Raw genomic sequence first — 20617 nt, forward strand, 5'->3', positions numbered from 1 at the left:
GACCGACCGTGTAAAAGTCTTTGCCCAACTAGGGGCAAAGTGGGTTGGCAGGTTTGACCAACTCTTTCTAACAAATCTGTGCCTAATAGGGGCCAAAGGGGGTTGGCAGGTTTGACCAACTCTTTTCAAAAAAAAATTTAGACTCCTTGCCCAACTGGGGGGCAAAGGCGGTTTGCAGGTTTAACCAACAAAAATTTTTTGCACCTTTTAGCCGAGATCAGGATTTAAGCTAAAGGGGGTTGGCAGGTTTGACCAACAAAAATTTTTAGACTCCTTGCCCAAATGGAGGGCAAAAGCGGTTAGCAAGTTTGACCAACAAAACTTTTTTGCACCCTTCAACCGAGATCAGGATCTAGGCTAAAGGGGGTTAGTAGGTTTGACCAATAAAAATTTTTAGACTCCTTGCCCAACTGGGGGGGCAAAGGCGGTTGGCAAGTTTGACTAACAAAACTTTTTTGCACCCTTCAGCCGAGATCAGGATCTAAGCTAAAAGGGGTTGGCAGGTTTGACCAACAAGAATTTTTAGACTCTTTGCCCAACTAGGGGGCAAAGGCGGTTGACAGGTTTGACCAACAAAACTTTTTTGGACCCTTTAGCCGAGATCAGGATCTAGGCTAAAAGCGGTTGGCAGGTTTGACCAACAAAATTTTTGTACTCTTTGGTCGGGATGACAGTTACCTCGGCCAAAGTAGGTTGGCAAGTTTGACCAACAAGTTTTTTGGATTCTTTAGCCGAGATGCGTATCTCAGCCAAAGAAGGTTGGCAGGATCAGGTGAGGCCAAGCTAATTAGTTTGGTTAGACATGCAGTCAGAATGATGTGAAACATTGAAAAAGAAACACAACAACCGCACCATGAGATGAAAAAATTTCATTAATTGGAAGATGATTACAAAAGGTGGGACATGTAGCCCGGAGACACAAAAAGAACGACTCGTCGTATGATTACGGACTCGAAAGTTATATACATTGAAGGCAAAAATGCGGGGCTATTAAAATTTTTGGGAGGTACATGACGGCTGTAACAGGAGAACGGGGCTAATAGGGGCACGCCGCGTGTCCTAGGAATGACGTCGCATCAAACATGCCAGATTAGTGGAAGGACGTGCTGAGCAACTAACAAAACTTGTTGGAACTGAACGAGTTATGAGACCGAACAACTTCTCTAGTTCGGCAGAGTTGAGCGTTTTTAGCTCGGCTAGAGGAAAGTAATCCCAATCATGGTTCGTAGATGGAATTAAGGGGCAATTGAGAGGGTAATTTGATAACCAAATTGAACAGAGCTAGGAAGCATTGTTTCTGAATATTGGGTCACATTGTGGTCCAAGTTACGAGCTCAGGATAGCTCGGTGTGGGAATAATGGTTGATAGGCCGGTCGGTGAGCTCCAATTGCGGTCAGTGGGCGAGCCGAAATGCTATGTCGGCCACATATAAGAAGCCGAGCTAGAGGTAGACCGGCAAGAGGATTCAAAGCAATTGGTGATCGTGCAGCCCAGTCAGGTTATTTGTGCCAGGTAGCCCGACTAGACGTAGCGAGCCAAACAAGGTGATAACCATCTCACTTAGTTGACAGTGATAGGGTGTTATCAGAATATGCATTATCCTTGAGAATGTAATTCCTAGGAGGACTCTGCTAAGGAGAGTAGAGTCCTACTAGGATTATGCAAACCATCTCATTTGGTTGGTAGTGAGTAGAATGTTATCAGGATAGACACTCTTCATTAGGAGTGTGATTCCTAGGGGGACTCTTATAAGGAGAGTTGGAATCCTACTAGGATTGTGCGAGGCAGAATCTATAAAAGTTCAAAGCAAGACCTATGTACAGGTATCACAATTCTTACTCTAAAATACAAAGAGCTTTTGTGTCTATTGTCTATTTACTGACTTAGGCATCGGAGAGGTTTCCGGTACACACCCGCCGGCTAGTTCACGTTTGTGTTTTCAAGTAGTAAAGCGACGACGTTTGGAGGACTACAAACTTGATCAACAGGATTATACGATAAGATTATTTCGTGCTCGTATAGTAACAATCAGATTTGGAGTACTACTTTCAGTAGCCATAATATCTGATTATAAAAAATCAGAAAAAATCAAAACCAAAACATAAATTAATTTTCTAGTTACTCAAACCAAAAAATAAATTATAACACAAAATAATTTTACTTTTCTAGTTATTAAAACTAGAAGAAAAATAAAATAGTACACAATAATTTTCTGTATCACTACTACACAAATTAATATTCTGAAATTGTTAATGACACCAGTATATTACTACTAGTTGTCAAAGAAAACAAACAGTATATTATTACTATTTGTATTTTTCAACAAGAATATCACTTTGTGAAAGCACAGAAAAATAAATACAATGAAGACACCAAAATTAGTCTGTCTTAAGATTGTTGGACAATCTTCACTGTATTCGAAGAATTAAAGAAATGAGAAAAACTGTTTGATCACAAAAATCAAAACAGTATAAAAATAAATATAATAAAACAGATTTTTATTTTGTTACAAAAATAAAATCAAAATCTGATATAAATAAATAAATAAAATAGAAAGTAAATTAATTGCTTACCTTATTATTTTCTAGGACAAATTTTTTATCAAGTCCAATGTTAACACAGTGTCCTTAAGACAGATTCGTCCTCTCCACGGTGCTTTCAGATTGCGGACGTCTAACTTCTAGGATAAAATGATCAACAGCGAATAATAGCAGTACTACAAATTATTCACCCAATGAACACACTTTGTGTTTACACTCTTTTTCACAGAAAAATTAATGCAGCAAAATGCAGAGATTAACAATAGCAGAGAAGAATGAAAATTTCTGAATAAAAATCCAAATGAGAGCCTGTCTTATTTATAGATGAATCTATGGCTTTTTAGTTTGAACTCAACAGGTAGCAAACATGTTTGAACAGGTATAAAACCTGTTCGGTTTGAATAAATAGTTAAGGAATCTGTTGGGTTTAATTTAGTTTGAACTCAACAGGTAGCAAACATGTTTGAACAAGTATAAAACCTGTTCGATTTGAATAAATAGTTAAGGAATCTGTTGGGTTTAATTTGAACAGATCTGAATCTGTTCAGACAGGTAAAAATCTGTACAGCAAATTTGAAGAGGTGCAAGCAACATTTTTGAATTTTAACAGTTGAAAATTTGAATTCAAAAATTGGCCCAATATATTTTCGGCCCGACCGACCGGACGGACGGTGGCAGCAGTGCGTGCGTGTGTGTTTATTTTTTGGTCCAATGGATCTAGTACACTTTGCCCATAACCTCTCCCTTCTACAAACTTGGGGTGCCCTTTGGGGCTCTCCCCAAGTTGCAAACTCAAGCCTTATAAACCCACAAAAGTTTGTCCACCAAACCAATGTGGGACAAACTTTTAGTTCAAACCTTTAAGGAAACTTCCACAATATGTCATTTTCATAGAGCTCTCTTTAGCTTCAAATTCTCATTCACCCGATAATGGTTTTGAGTAACCAACTATATTATGTGAATCATAACGCGGCATAGAACGTATTACCACTTAGACCCGTCAACTTTAGCATATGGGACCCATCTAAAAATTAGACCAAAGTTGAGAAAAAATCTAGATTGCGTTTGGTAAAGTTTTCTAAATATAATTTGAGAATAGAATTGTATTTTGAGTTTGTGAGTTTTGAAATTATAATTTGAGTGTGAAAAATTTGTTTGGTGAATGAGTTTTGAAAAGAGTTTTGAATTGAGTGGAGAATTTTTGATGTGACATATGATATTTGATATAAAAACTTACAACTCATAACCAAACACATAACTCAAAATTCTATTAAAGTTCATAAAAAAATTTAAAAAAATTGAAAAATATGTTTTTATTGAATATATAAAAATTAACATGTGTCAATTGCAAAAAAATAATAATAATAATAAATAAAATAAAATTGCACTGTTCCGGTCAACCGACTAGATGACCAGTGGGACAACCAGTTAGTCCAAATTTTCTCGCCTTCGACCGCGTTTTCAAAAGTGAGCGTGGAATTAATTTTTGAAAATCGTAAACAAACACTATGTTCAAATCAAGCTCTGGAACTAATGTTTCAGAGCTCCACTAAACAGAGCCCTAATTTTTCCAAAACCATTTCTAACAACGTCAACGTAATGTGATTATTGAGCGTATTGGACAAATAGTGATGATTGTTACATTGTGAATTGAGTTGACGTAGTATCGTGACAAACACATAATAGGAATATCTTATGAACCGTCTTGCCGTAAATGGCGTCCTTAACGTTGACGATGTGTATACGTTGTCGATGTGTATACGTTGTCGAATTATGCACGATGGGACTGTATCATACACTTGGCATAATGTGAATGCTAGTTAATAGCACTAGTTGGTGTCTTGTTGGACACAAGGAAAATGTTACATCTCGATGAAACAACACTATGACATTATCAGACTGAGATGTAATCGGTCATCCATACAATGTATTGAAATTCATAATTTTTTTAAATGAATATAATGGTTTGATGTGTTATTTTCAGTGTGTCGTTGACATATGAGTAACGTAGCATTTGTTAGCGGCGCCAACATTTCCGTAAGCATTGTTTGATTGGTATGTTCCCAAGTGTGACAATGGCTCTGTTTGGTAGGATTTATTTCCAACTTATTTCAGCTTTTAGCTTAATTTAAACTATTTTGATGTGTTTGATTCAACTTAACAATACAGCTTATAGCTTTTTGTAAATCAAAAATCAACTTATTCTTTGAATGGGAGAGGAGAAGCTTAATTTATAAGTTAAAAATCTGCTTATGTTCACAGCTATAAGGTATAAACTGTTAGACTATAAGTTATAATCACTTTCCCACAATTCTATCAAACAGGGGTATTAGCACATTGGCTTGAGATGTTTGTTGAAAAAACCCAAAATGTGACTCCGAGTTGAACTCTACACCCCCACTCGACACATGGAGATAGTTTAGCTAATCGGGTGAAATTTGTAAAATGAGAACACAATGTTTGGGAGTAATGTGTTTTTTACGTTGTGTTTTCAGAGTCGTAAAGAATGTGGCATTGGTTAACAGCGCCACTGGTCTTTTAGATGTAATTTACTGGTAATTTTTCCTTCTAGACTTTAAGACATGCTTTCAAAAGACAACTTTAATTAATTTATTGTGAAAATTTTAATGTTAATTTCAAAAAAATAAAAAAATAAAAATCTAGACTTAATAAATAAATTCAAAAAAATTATCTCAAAATAAGTTTTAGAAAAACCTCGCCTAGTAATAAACTACAACGCACCCATGCTATTATGCAATTCTCCAACTATCAATCAAATAAACACAAATTAAGTTTTCAAAATATGTTTTGTATTTTTTTATTTCCAAAAAACTAAAATATAATTTAATAAAAAAATTAAATAACAAACACTTATCATTTTCATATAATTTTCTTCTTTTTAGACAAAAATAAATTTAAAAATATTTTCAATATTTATTTCATTAAATTAGTTTACATTTTTTGGGGGAAAAAAAAACAAGAATCAAATTTTAAGAGCACAACCGAACAGATTAAGGACTCGTTTAGAAATTATTATTTTTAGTTGATTTTTTTGGCTTTTTATGAGAAATTATGTAGAAAAATAAAGAAAGTGATAGTGATAATAAAGGGGTATAAAATACTGCTCAATCTGCTAAAATCGCACCGATTTACATCAATCCATTAATCGCAGATTAAATTTTAAAATTTATAATTCGCCTTCGAAATCACTGCGCTCCGCCATAGTTAATACATATATATTTTTTAACTTCTAATAAAATATCAAAGTAAAAATAAGTATGAGAGAGATTGAAATATAAAATTTATTATAAATTAATAATTATATATATGAAATATATTATGAAACATTAGTTTGTATTATATATATAAAAAATATTATGTAAATTAGTGTAGTAAATACTTAATAATTAATTAAAATATTCTTTAATTTGTCAAATTATCCAAAATTACGATTTGATAATCTGCCAATTCGCTAAACCACAAAAAACCACACCCGCGTGGCTTTTTGGGGGGTATTTTAGCCTATGGACAAACAGAGCCTTACCAAAAAAAAGGCGAACGGTGTCGTTCAGCATAGATCTTCTACACGGTAAACCTCAAACCAAAAACCCAATCACAAGAGGGAAAACTAACGAAGAGAGTGAAGCTTGAAGTCTCGCGCACAGCTTCTTCTTCGTCTTCGATTTCATGAAATACTAGGGTTTCGATTACTGGCTACACGAGAATATTTATATATAGAACAGAAATCAATCGTTTTGGCTGCGATTTTTGTTGTTGTTCAAGTATGGATAATCACACGTTATGGGGTCATTTGCCATTGTTGGTGAGAGCGAACTCGAAAGAGTCAGTTGAATACATTCTTCAATCCCTCTGGCGGACTCGAAAGGTCGGTCTCGACTCCGCCGACCGCGATATCATCCGCGAAATGCTCCAACTCGATAACGAATCCGACCTCGATCCTGTAATCCTCTCTCTCTCTCTCTTCACACATACACACACATAATTTAAGTATTTGAAAACAAAAATATCTAAGACCACTTTTTTTCCCACCCCCTTTGACCCCTCTCTCTCTCTCATTGGTTGAATTTTCTTTTCTTCTTTTTTTTTTCCCTTGTCCTCCAATCACCACCCGCCAAGTGTGTGTGGGGAGGTGGTGGGGTGGTGATTGGAGGGGTCTCCATCACTCCTCATTTGAAAATTGGGTGTGCTATGAAAATCTAAGATATCAAACCTTTAATGCTCTATGTTCAAATATCTAACAGAGAGAAAGAGAATGTTATATGATGTGTATATTCAGTATTATATCATGTAGACTCTTTTAGGTGGAGAAATTTAAGTATAGTAATCTTACGTATGGATATACTATGTATGATTGATAGAATATATAGTTACTATATTTAACATTCCTCTCAAACTCAAATAGGGATACCAAATTGAGTTTGAAGAGAGAAATTAAAACATGAAATAAAATTAAAAATAAAATAAAATATGGATAGATCCGAGACAAATAGATTGCAAAGTTTAGATGGGAGCACAGGGACGTTTGAGATAGCTCAGAGGCGGAGTTAATGTCGGGAGACAATTTATGGTCATGTTGGACCGTTGTAGGAACAGGGTTGGAGTTAACAGAGCTAATGTTGGGAGACAGTTTATAGTTGTGTTAGACCATTGTGGGAATAGGGCCAAAGCTAACAGAGCTAATGTCGGGAGACAATTTATGGTCGTATCGGATAGTTGTAAAAGCACTAGATGTTAAACCAACAAACGTGGCACACACGTAACTTATGACGTGGTGCTGAATGATGATGACAACAAATGAAGAAGTGTGCCAAGGAGCGGCTTGAAAGGGAACCATGTGAGCCAAAGGGGCAGCTTAGGGAGTGCGCCAAGGGAGTGGCTTAGGTAGTGCGCTAAGAGAGGCGGCTTAGAGAGGTTTGCTTGCACCAAGGGGGCAGCTTGGGTTGTTTGCATGGTGTATGACCATGCTTACCATGATATAGATATAATACCCTCTCCTTAAACTCAAATAGGATTGAAGATAAAAATTTATTTGAGATTGAAGTAGAGGGAAAGACAGAGTGGACAAGAAGCGCACACAAAAAAAAAAAAAAAAAAGAATTGCGAGTAAAAAAAAAAATATGGTAAAAATATTTGGAGTAGGAATAAACCAACAGATAGAGGAAGAGATCACCATGAAGTAAACTTGAAAGGAAAATATGGCAATGGAATAAGTTGAGGTTCGGCAGGCGGCCAAAGTAAGGTTGCTGTTTGCCAGTAACACGAAAAACACCCAAAGCTTAACCTGTAGCTCTGATACCATGTTCAAATATTTAAGAGAGAGAGAGAAAGAGAATATTATATGATGTGTATATTTAATAATAAATATTCTGTTGAATAATAATGTAACAATATATACAAGACTCCTTTATATAGAATGAGAGAAACCTAAATGTGGTGATTCTAAGTATAGTAGTGAATATTATATGGTATGTATGATAGAAAAAATATATAGTTACTATATTTAACACTATTTGGTTGGTTGGGGGAAGTCTATTATAACTACAGACAAAAAAATGGCATAATTTCTTGTTTTTTAAGTCATAACTAACCAAACATAAAAAAGTCATAACCAAATACAAAAAGCTCATAATCAAATATCTCAAAATAATGTCATAACGAAAAGAAAAAAAATTGGTAGTGTAAGTAAGGGTGAATATGGATAATAGAATTCTCCATTTGGTTGGTTCATTGGAACGGTGATTCTTTAGGTTTTCTTATAGAATGACCATTCCCTTAAAATGAAGTAAGATGATTCCATTTGTAATGGATTTGTCATTGTTTTTCTAGTTTAACCAAACATGGGATGAATATTTTGATGGAATTTCACTTCATTCCAGTTAACCAAACCATCAAAATTTAAGCAGTTGAATGTAAATTGGGGGGGGGGGGGGGGGGGGGTGGAATTGACTGTGAAATCAAAATTTGAAATTAAAAACTGGGGCAATTGCATGGGGGCAATTTGTGCATGAGATAGTTTCAAATGGGCGTTTACATTATAATACTAGAATGTGTGCATACCCTGTGGGTGTGTCATGAAAATCTAATATATTAATTTTTGGGTTGAGCAAATCTGAACTTGAGAGAACTTAGACAGGTCGACATCCATGAAAAATTTAGGTCAACTAGATAATCGTAGTATTTTTATTTTATCATATTTGTCTCTGAAAAAATGGATGACTAGTATATTTTTAAAAATAGATCATTCATTTTTTTGAAGACAAATACAATAAAATGAAAGTTACGATTATCGGATAACCTATTTTTTTCCATGAATGACATACACGGAGGGGCTTACAAAATAAACGGTTAAGATCATTGAAAACAAGATCTGTGGTGAGCCCCACGAGCCCCTGAAGTTCTCTTAAGTTTAGATTTGATCTTGATAGAAACCCAATCCTAATTTTTTTGATTGTTTATCATCAAAATTTAAGCAGTTGAATGTAGATGGAGAGCAAATAAATGGAAGAAACCAAAATCTGGGCCAATTGCTTAGGGTCAATTTCAGTATAAAAAATTGCATGACACAACCTCAAATGAGTGTCCACCCCAAATTCAGTCTTTATATTATATAATTTAGTATCGATAATACTATAGATATATACACGCACACCACATTTGTATAGGTATACAACCAACTTGGCTGATACATGGATCGAAATTTTGCATTGGACATTCAGATTATTTATTTATTTATATTGTTTTGTTTTGTTATTTGGATTTCATCAGCTGATTCAATTGGTAATGATTACTTATCTATTAAGTATCACCTTGGTGAATACTGGCTCAGACGAAATTTTCTATGGTTATGTGTTCTTTTGATGATGATAAGCTTGTTGTGACTAATGGAATCGAAAAGTTAGGAACTATATTTTTGAAGAAAAATAGAACCCACATTGGATTGGAGACTTGGAGGTGACGGAATGGGAGAAGTTTGTTGAGTTTGGTGATTGCATTCTTCAAGCGCTATGCAGGACTCGTGAGATAGATCACAACATTGCCAATTGCAAAATGTTCTGAGAGATGATCCAACTTGAGAATGAACCTGACCTCAATCCCATAATAACCCCTCCCTTTTTTCTCTATCTCCAAATATGTGTGGGCATGCTTGTGTGTTTGTGTAGCTTGTGCTGATATATAGGGCAAATTTGGACTAAGATGAACTTATGATATCCAAGATGGTTTTCATGTTGTTATTGCTGGTTATGTAAAATTCAATTGGTAGGCTGAACTCATCACAACACTCCTCAATACATTGTTTGTCAGCAGATTCAAATGATTATAACCACTTGCTTATAGTATTGCCTTTAAGAAGAGGCCAGCTTAGATTACGGATTTTCCTATAGGTATGTCAGCTTATAGGCATATTGTAACTTGAAGCTGTTAGAATTAAACAAGATAGAAATGACATTTGATGAAAAATGAAAACAACAAAGTTGATTTTGGGACCTGGAGATGATGGTGGTGCAAATTTTAAAATTTCACTACTTGCCAAAATAATTCATTTGTGAACTTGATTGTAAGTTTTGGACATGCATAAGTTCAGAGAGGGGGAGGGGGAGGGGGGCGACTGATCTAAATCCAATGTGATTGTTTTGATACACTGATATAGATTTGTGCAAGGAAAGTGTCATGAAGAATGATTCATTTGAATAGAGAAGAGTGCTTGGATATTGAACTTGTGAGTGGTGTGGAGACACTTTTTTATTATATGATCTTAGGAATGATAGTGAGGCATTGCTCCCGAGTTTGCTCGTCTTATGGGGCTTAATTTGATTTACTGAACCAATTTTCAGGTTTTGTTTTATATTTACGTAAAAGGAATTGCACTGGTATTTGACTCCAGCGCATTCAACTCAAGCATATATCCAAGCTGTGCATGAAAGCATTGAACATAAAGGGATGATGGAGTATCTGATGCAATTACATTAAGTTGAGTTGAAATGTTTTACATGTCTCTAGCATCTTGTAGCACAAGCCATACACCTTATATTGCTAAGGTTGTCTTCGCTTGTTCTGTCTATACTAGTAACTAACTGATAAATAAGCAGGAAACTGCTGTTGAAGCTTTCAAGTTATATAGATATTTTGAAATAACTCAACTCCATAGAGTTAAAAGGAATTTAATTTTCCCTTTGCAGCTTTTGGTATGCCTTCGCATGCTTATCCGCAGGTGTGTTTATGAGAATATCAATAAAGACGAGATTCAAAAGCTCTTTCCCAGTGAGGTCCTTCCTGAATTACAAAGATTATTGACACTTCTGCTGCAAAAGTTTCAAAGGGAATGGCGGGAAGACATACAAAAGGACCAGGTCAGAAATTCCATCATGATATATGTGATCACACTGATCTACCATAGGATACAAGGTCTGACTGTTTTAATTTTCTATAAATCATGTTCAGGTTACCTTGCCTCGTTTAAAGGCTATGACATGGAATATGGCAAACCCAGACACAGAATTGACAGACCCTGTTGCAGTTATCAACCTGAAGGTATCTAAAAACAATTAGCTGAACTTTGAGTGTATGAAGTGCTTCACATTATTACTCCCTTTGTGAACCAATTTGAAAATAATTTTAAAGCTTTGGATAGAAGTAGGGAAATATGTGATGACCTGCAAAATAGGCAGACACATTAACAATTACAATACTTTTTGCAGCTTCAAAATGACACACAGTCCAATGCTGGAGAAATGGATGTGAAGTTTCAGTTGGCTAAAGATACCTTGGAAACAATGTTGAGGTCCATGTACTGTATAAGAGATCAGTTATCTGACAATGTAAGTGTGATCCTAGAGAATTGATTTTTTCCCCCTCTTTATTTGACAATATGTTGTAAAAGTCTATGCATGCTCTTGTTAAAAAATGCACCTCTTCTCTGTTTCTTTTCTTAGTATGTGTTATAATAATCTTGTCAGGGTGAACCATCAAATTGACATGTAAACCAAGAGACAAATATAATTTAGTTCCCATATGCTTAACTTGAAAGGTATGCCATGTCTCTGTTATCCGCTTCAAATTTTCTGGATTGCAATGTGAACGCTTCATTCCTGGATGAACTTGATGGAGTTGTTTATTGTGTGTCTATTTGGCCACCATAGTATTGATCCAATGACACCCCATAAGAAGAGCAAGTAAATACAAAATAAAATAAATAGCTTTAGTTTGAAGTTAGTTGCTTTGAATCCGAACTTAATTGGGGATCAATTGGAAACATTTGTACAAGTTTTTTGGCTTAGCAAGTTTGTATTTTAAGATTATATGGGCCAGGTTTAAATCTGATTTGTTTTCTGATTGCTTTTCTAATATTTAACAGGTGAGGGGTATTTTGCTAAATTGCAGAATTGATGGATATGGTTTGTAAGTGAGCTTCTAAATGCACCATCTAAATATCTCTTTATACCCACTTGTGCAAGACTTTATTATTCCTAAAGTACAAGTTTTATAATGCATATGGTGAGTGTATAGTGAGAAATTTAAGCAGTGCATTTAAAAGGGGCATTTACTAATAAATCTTATATTCCTGGCTTATAATCCATTTAGTCCCATAAATAATCTTATGAACCCATGAGTCCAATCTCAAATTAAAATCTTCCAAATGAAGCATACACATCTTTGGAAACGTAACAAGACAATAGTGTATACATTAGAATGATATTCCATTGTCACAATTTTAAGAATAATACATTTGACAAAAGTTTAATAAGACAATAGTGCACAAATGTCCCATTGTCACATTTGACAAAAGTTCAATAAGACAATAGTACACACATTGGAATGACGTCACATTGTCACATTTTAAGAATGACCAACCAACCAAACCAAGAGCCTCAAGTCCCATCAAATGGGGTTGGCTATATGAATATTTCTTCTTCATTCGGCTTTAGGCTATTTGGTTAATCAAATTAAGGAGGTTCATATCTTTATTTACTACACTATCTCATATCAATCTAGGTGTGCTCTGACCCTTCCCCTAATATTTCCATCTGCCGTAACTGTATCGCATCTTCTCACTATTGTCTCTGCTGGTCTCCGTTATGTATTATCTTCTCTCGGTACTACTCCTACCCATTCATGAATATATTCATTCCTAACTCTATCTTTTCTAGTCTTGCCACACATCCACCTCAGTATCCTCATCTTGCAGCACTCATCTTATCTACATGTAAAAAATCCACTATGATCCTTTATGAACATGAACATTAACATTTTAAGAATAACATATTTGGAAAAAGTTTAAAGATAATAGTGCACAAATGAAGCATGCCCACATTTGTTGTCTCTAGGATGGTGCACCTTTTCAAATTCAATGGGACTTAATAGTCTACGAGAAAATTCATAGGACTTTCCAGTATATATTTTTGTAGGATGGGACTTGCGAGTAAATTTCCCTATTTAAAACCTATCGGGTAATATGGGTCGTCACCCATGGGTTGTCATGTGAGTCCAGTTATGTAATTGAGTTTCTTATAGTGTTTTATTTGATCTTAGATAGGTTTTAGAAGTCTTTTTCTATTTAGGAATCCTAGTTCTAATTGGTGCAGTAAAAGTCTATATAAAACAATGCAATACCTTTTATTCAATATAAAATAATGCAATACCCTTTATTCAATGGAGAACTATTCTAGAGAATTTTCATTTATTTTGAAGCTTCTTGAAATTGTATGATGCAATCAAAACCCTAGGTGTGATGCGTTTATAGGAGTGATAGCTGGAGTTTTCTTCTCCTTCTTTATAACCTTTATTTTTATTTTTATTTTTATTTTTTGTACGCTATTAGCCTCTAAAATCACAAATCCAAATCTGCCCAATCTTTGTTTTCCTTATTTAAATCCTATTTTACAAACTTGAACAATTCTCTCTCCAATTTGAAAACCATAGCACCAAAAAATGACTCGAACCAAGGACTGTTACTGTTCAAAGTGTCCAGAAAAGTCCCCCCCAAAATTGTATTTTCATTTTCAAAATCCTACACTTTTGTTGATACTCCACCTGTTAGAATTTACCAATTTGCTCCTCCACCTACCATCTCCACTAGTACCCACTTCACCTACCACCTCCACTACACTACACCTACTACCACCTTCTCTTCTATATATAGGAGTTGTAATACATAAAACTTTATAATAATCTTGTAATACATCAATCAAATATCAATCAATAATACATCATTTGTTTTACATGGTATCAGAGCGATAAGATTTAGGCATATACTCCTTTCTTTCCGGCGGGCAGCCGGCCGGCAACCTTGCCTTCGCTGCCCGCGGGAGTTTTTCAACAACATCACCAAACCAAACACCAAAAACCCTATTCTTTATCACTTTCTCTCTCTACAATAGCACGTACCAAGCAAACTGCCCGAAAATCCACCGGCGGCAAGGCACCCAGGAAGCAACTGGCGACCAAAGCTGCCCGGAAGTCAGCTCCGGCGACCGGAGGAGTGAAGAAGCCCCACAGGTTCCGGTATGCTTCTTGACGAAGTTCTCGTCGGCGAACTTTGATCCGTAGATGGATTCGCCTCCTGTGCCATTTCCGGCGGTGAAATCGCCTCCTTGGCACATGAATCCAGGAATCACGCGATGAAACGACGAGCCCTTGTAGTGCAAAGGCTTGCCGCTCTTTCCAACTCCTTTCTCGCCGGTGCAAAGTGCACGGAAGTTCTCCGCCGTGCGGGGAGTGGTGTCGGCGTAGAGCTCCATTACGATCCTCCCGGCCGGTTGACCTCCGACGGCCATATCGAAGAACACCTTGGGGTTTGCCATTCTCTCAGAGCACTGAGCTTCTGATCCGAAAGCTCCCATTTCAGAGGCTGGTCAGAGAGATCGCTCTGGTTTTTTCTTTCTTCTCCAGTTTGGGTTTCTGCTAAAATGACTGTCTTCTTAGTTTCAATTTCTCTCTCTCTCACAGTATCACTCTCTTTCCTTTCTTTTTATTTTAATCTTCCCATTCCCTTTTCTCCTTATTATTCTATCCTTTTTTCCATTCTCCATCCAAAACCATTATCACACATCCACCGCCCATATCCCCCACTTTCTTTATACCCATCTTTTCTTTTATTTTATTATATATATATATATATTAAAATAATCAATCATAACATCAAACCCCTCTGCTGGTTCCACCCATGTGAGCTTGTCCTCTCTTATTATTATTATTATTATTATTATTATTATTATTAAAAAAAACAAAAAAAACAAAAAAAAAAAAAACAAACAGGCAGACGACGAACTTGCACAATAGACTCATTTTATTCATATCAGGATCAACTCCGATCACCATTTTACAAAAAAAAAAAAAAAAAAAAACAACAACCTCATCCACAGGCGGAATTTTTTCTCCTCTACTCTACTGCAGGTCTCTTCTTTTTGCCTCTGTCCTGGGCAGCCCTTGCCGGTGTTGTCTCCATATTTCCCACTCCACTGGGCATGATCACTACTCCCTGCTCCTCCACTGCAGCATATGGCGGCCCTCCAAATCGGAACATCACGGTGGCCTTCCGCTTCAGTTCCTTATTTTCTGCCTTTAGCACACTGATCTCTGCTCGCGCATCCTTATACATGCGTTGGAGCAGAGCCAGCTGGGAATTTAAATGCTGCACCTCATTTGTCCTACTCTGCAGCCGGTTCGACAAATTTGTGACCGCCGTCATGGTTTCCACGCATGACTTCAGAGTATACTGATTAGCCTCAATATCAGTTTGCACCGCCATTTTTTGCTCCACCGACCGCATCGGAAAGTTCAATGGAGCAAAACCAGAGGTGTTTGGTTGAGGTTCACTGGCCACCGCACCAGTTATTTCTCTTGTGGGCTCGTTCAGTTCTGGAAAGAGCGTGAGCAGGTTCTGGGTAGCTGGACGGGAAGAAGAGGCCATGTTTTTGGGTTGCTAAGTGTTTCAGCGAAATAGCAATTTCAGACTGGTAATGTTCGGAAGGGTTGGTGACAGAATGGCAACAAAGTGTTCCACAGTTTCTCTCTCCGCAGAGGCAGAGTTTTTTCAGCGAAGGGTTGGTTTCAGAGGTTTCAGAATGGTATGCCTCAGCCTCAGCCTTCGTCTTGGTTAAATAGCCGAGGCAGCCACGCGTATCGCGCGCCTCTTGCCGCCCGACAAACTGGCACGCCTTTTCATGGCACATCTTTTGACAAAGTGGACACGCCTTTTGATGGCACGCCTTTTGATGGCACGCCTTTTGATGAATTGGGCACGCCTTTTGATGGCACGCTTTTTGACATAATTGGGCACACCTTTTGAGGGTGCAACTTTTTAAGGGTCCGACAAGACTCTGTAAACTGTCCCGACATTGATTCCGGTTAGCTCCTTTATGGGTCCGACAAGACTCTGTAAACTGTCCCGACATAGATTCCGGTTAGTTTCTACAAGGGTCCGACAAGACTCTGTAAACTGTCCCGACATTGATTCCGGTTAGCTCCTTTATGGGTCCGACAAGACTCTGTAAACTGTCCCGACATTGATTCCGGTTAGTTTCTACAAGGGTCCAGCAAGACTCCGTAAACTGTCACAACAACTGTCACAACATTGTCTGCTACAACGGTCCGACATGACCCCATAAACTGTCTTCTACAACGGTCCGACATGACCCCATAAACTGTCTTCTACATCGGTCTGACACAACCATCCAGTGTCCTCTACAACGTTATGGCACCACCTTTCAGTGTCTTCACCAACGGTCTGACACGACCATACAGTGTCTCCTACCTTTTTTTAATGTATTTTCTTGTTTTTGTTCCTCTCTCCAAACTCAAGTTGGTTAGTTTTTATCCTCCTTGAGTTTGCGGGGGGCTGTTAGAATTTACCAATTTGCTCCTCCACCTACCATCTCCACTAGTACCCACTTCACCTACCACCTCCACTACACTACACCTACTACCACCTTCTCTTCTATATATAGGAGTTGTAATACATAAAACTTTATAATAATCTTGTAATACATCAATCAAATATCAATCAATAATACATCATTTGTTTTACACCACCTATAAACCCTAAAATTCTGTATATTTCTACCACCATTTTAGCCAGAAAAATAATTAAAAATCAGCTCCAAATGCTTAAGGCTACATTTGGTACACGGTAATGAAATGAAGTGAGAATGGAATACAAGGTTTGAATGGAGTAGAATGCCCATGCCCATATCATTGTTTACCAGCATGGAATGATGTAGAAATGGAATGACAATTTTCATTTGGATGCTTGGTTATGCCTATTAAACTAATTGGAATGGAATGATTTTTTAATTTATTTAATCAAGCTGGTAACAATCAAACTAAGCACATGTAGATTAATGTTACTGTTGGTAGTTATGGTTTGAGTGGTGGTGGCGGCGGCAGCAAAAGTGATCATGCTTGTAGGGTGGTGTGGTGGTGACCGCGAAGGTAGGGTGGTAGTGATGTTGGCGGTGGTTGTGATGGTAGGGTGGTGGTGGTGGTGGTGGTAGGTGGCCGTGGCAGTTGCGTGGTCGTGGTGGTAGGATGGAGGTGGTAGTGGTGGTGGCGGTGGTGATGGTAGGGGGTGGTGGTGATGGTGATGGTGGTAGTGGTGGTATTAGTAAGGTGGCTGTGGCGGTGGTGGCCAATGGAGGGGAGTAAACAACACTGTTTTAGACTGGTTCTATTAAGGAATAAAATGCCCTATTATTTAGTTTGGAGGGAGGAAGGAAGGAATATGTATTTTTACTTTTGGTTGGAATAATCATTCCAATGGAACAAGTATTCCCAATTATGTAAGACTCACCAAAAAAGAGAAATGGAATAAAATACAAAGTTATTCTAACGTACCGAACATGTCATAAGTTTTTTTGTTGTCATATATTAAAAGTTTGGACTTGGTGCTAGTAGGAGAGTAGTTCCCAACTTGTCCTACTTCACACCCATAAAAATGAATCAATGTTTTCATGCACCTTATTGAGCCATCGGTGTGTAGTTAGTATAGGCTCAGAACTCAGGACAGTCTTTTCAAGTTAGGAGTCCCCTTTGAAGAGAGAGAAAGAGGGGAGAATAATTAAGGTATAAATTTGGAATAAACTTTTGTGCCTTTTCCCAGTTATTTTATATTTCTATGTAGTATGTCAAGTGCTAGATGCATTAATGACATTAATCAATGCTTACACATTTGGAAAAAGAGGGCAGCTAGGCTGACTCCCTCTTGACTGACTAACTGATATTAATATTAAACAGCTTATGATGTTACAACACTACATATACACAAGGTATAGATTTACACGAAGATATATGGAATCTATACTCATCACAACTTTAGTAACCCATGTCTTTGGATAACTGAATCATATTTATGTGCTTAAAAATCCCTTAAACCTAACTGATAAGGATCTCATTTCCGCACCCACATCTCCTGCCCTGTTCTGCACAAGTTTTTCTTGTCCCGATAAAAAAAGGGATGGGATGGGATTTGCTTCTCCCAACCCGATTACATTAAATAATACTTATATATCTATATATAATGAGAGCTACTATTTCCACTCCACTTTGCTCTAAAGGCACTCCCTTCTTTGTCTTTATTATACATAGTTACATTAATATCCTTTCACACAAAATACACTCCTTGAAAAAACCAAAATTCAAGAATATTAATGTAACTATGTATAATAAGGATAAAGAAGGGAGTGTATTTGAAGCAAACTAGAGTGAGTATAGCGGCTCTCTATATAATTTATTATAAAGTATAATTATGATTAAAACATCAAAATATGTACATATCTCTCATTTTCACATCTCTCATCTTTAATCTTTTTTTAACTCAAAAACTTGTCAATTGTTGTTCTTCATGTGCCATATCAACTATCTCATTTGGTTTCGTCCCCTCCTCAAGTTTGCAAATTAACCCCCTACCTCCCTGATTTTTCCTGATCAAGAATGAGGTGGGATGGGACACCAAATACATATCCCCCCCCCCCCCCCCCCCTTCCTTGCCTTGACCACTTGGCTTAACAAGAACTCATTAGATGTAGTACAAAGAGGATGGAAATCAACATCACTAATTATTTTCATTTATGTAAGTGGACTAATGTTTCTTGGAGCTACTAGTAATTTAGTTTAAAACAGTTAGAATTGCTTTCGTTGAGTTGCAGAGGTTTATTATTTTGCCGAACTAAACCAAATGTCCCCCTCCTTTTCCCCAATTTAGGCATTACTTAGAAGTTTGCTTTGAATGTGGTTCCACTTCCATCATGAATGACACGGTGAAAATGAGAGCATGTTTTTATGGTTCTTTGGAATTTTGATTGTTTGCACATCCACTTGAATCCTGCTGATACATGGTCATTGAGTTCTGTTCTTCTCCTTCTTTTTCTTCTTATTTTCCTTAGCATTAAGATGTGTTTTTTTCCTTGCACTTACACTCCGTTTGTTTCGGCCCTCATTTTCTAGCATTTTGTATGACAGGAAACAAAAGTAACAAAAAACACTTCCCCTGGTCAAGTAAAACAAGCTTATTTGGAAAGAAATATTTTCTAAACTAAAATATTACTAATTTCTCCACACTACCACTACCACCCACCATTATCTCCACCACCTCACATCTCCTCCACCACCCCTCCACCACTTGGCCACCATTACCGCCACCTCTATGATCACCATATCCACCATCCCCCCACCACCTCCACCCCACCATTACTATCGCTACCTCCACCGCCACGGCCACTGCTACCGCTAATAAAACAACTAGCACAATTAGTTTCAAGGTTGTACAGCCACGTGCACCTCTACCACCCCACCACCACTGCCATCTCCACCTCCATCATCACCTCTACCAACCCACCACCACCACCTCCACCCCAACCCCCACCCCCGTGGCCACTATCACTACATCCAGCACCGCCGTTGATAAAATTACTAGCTCATTTGTTTCAAGTTTGTATTAGACATAGAAAACATAGAAAAATGTTATGACTGGAAAATATTTTATGAAAAATTATTTCATAAAAAAGGCATTCTATTGGGAAATATTTTTAGCCGAAACAAACGGGCAGAATGAAATAAGGGAATCACATGCATGGATTAGTTTTCAACATAATTGGAGATTGTGATTAGCTTATGCTTTTTTTTCTTTTCTTTTCTTTTCTTTTCTTTTTTTAAAATTGTGAACCAAACAGGCATGAGACTGAGTAGTCGCAATGAGAAAACCAGAGGATTCATTCATCTTGTGTGCTCATGCTATATTGCTGACGGCACAAGTTTTCACACAGCTGTAAGTCTTATTTATTATTTTGTCATTTGTTGCTGTCATACAACAATCAGTTGAAGAGTCCCTTTCTTTTTCAAATAAATGCTATATTAAATTGTCCTTTTAACAAACAACATTTTGGTGCAGATTTAGATGGATCCTCTTCCTCCTAGTTGACTTTTTTGTGGAAGCAAAAGTTGGGTCTACCCAAAAATAATACATGTCACCACAAAGAAGCTTGTCTTTTCTTCTTGACCATTGGATAATAATGAACAATGAAAAGTATTAATGTACTTGTGTTTAGGCATATGATTGAACCTACTTTTCAAAGAGTAGGAGCTTTCATTCTTTAAATTCTTATATTATCCATACTTCCCCTCCCATCTCTATGTTACGTTCCGGTGCTATTTGAGCTTCATGTGTATCGTCTTTCTAAGTTATTGGTTTTGAGTTTGATATTATTTCTGAGGTAGTTATATAGAGGTATTGTATGGGGAAATTTGAAAAAAAGTATATGTATATATATATAGTAATAATTGAGTCAAAACTTATTTTATCTCATGCTTGGATTAAATACACAATTGAACAAGTCCAAATAGATTGTAAAGTCGTCGAATTGAGTTCACATCTTATTCATACTTGACATGGCGATTGGTTCTTATACCAAATGATGACAATTCATGTATAGAAAATCTGACATACATACAAGTGGAGAGCACCTCAGAGATTTGTATGCTGTTAAACAACGGTCTTGGCTCTGTTTGATAAGTTGTATTTTTTTTTTTTTTTTTTTTTGGCTAAAATAGCCAACAAAGGGATTGT

The 20617-nt window shown here is 36.9% G+C and overlaps 1 protein-coding gene across 8 annotated transcripts; it reads left to right on the forward strand.

The window, feature by feature from the left end:
* Positions 1 to 6144: 6144 nt before the first annotated feature.
* LOC114279568 (uncharacterized) lies at positions 6145 to 20342 on the forward strand. 8 transcript variants are annotated; one of them, XR_014327554.1, is made up of 8 exons: positions 6145 to 6502; positions 10740 to 10910; positions 11002 to 11091; positions 11259 to 11378; positions 11517 to 11587; positions 11915 to 11962; positions 19725 to 19819; positions 19943 to 20342. XR_014327554.1 is itself a non-coding variant. In XM_028221823.2 (7 exons), the coding sequence occupies exons 1-7, from the start codon at positions 6326 to 6328 to the stop codon at positions 19946 to 19948; spliced, it is 699 nt and encodes a 232-aa protein (XP_028077624.2). In that variant the 5' UTR covers positions 6159 to 6325; the 3' UTR covers positions 19949 to 20342. The 8 variants fall into 8 exon arrangements, 1 of the variants encoding a protein (XP_028077624.2); XR_014327553.1 differs by having other exon boundaries at positions 11915 to 11958; XR_014327555.1 differs by having other exon boundaries at positions 11915 to 11954.
* Positions 20343 to 20617: the final 275 nt, after the last annotated feature.

Source organism: Camellia sinensis, chromosome 4 (assembly GCF_055761805.1).
Source record: "Camellia sinensis isolate YWXY chromosome 4, ASM5576180v1, whole genome shotgun sequence".
Classification (NCBI taxonomy): domain Eukaryota; kingdom Viridiplantae; phylum Streptophyta; class Magnoliopsida; order Ericales; family Theaceae; genus Camellia; species Camellia sinensis.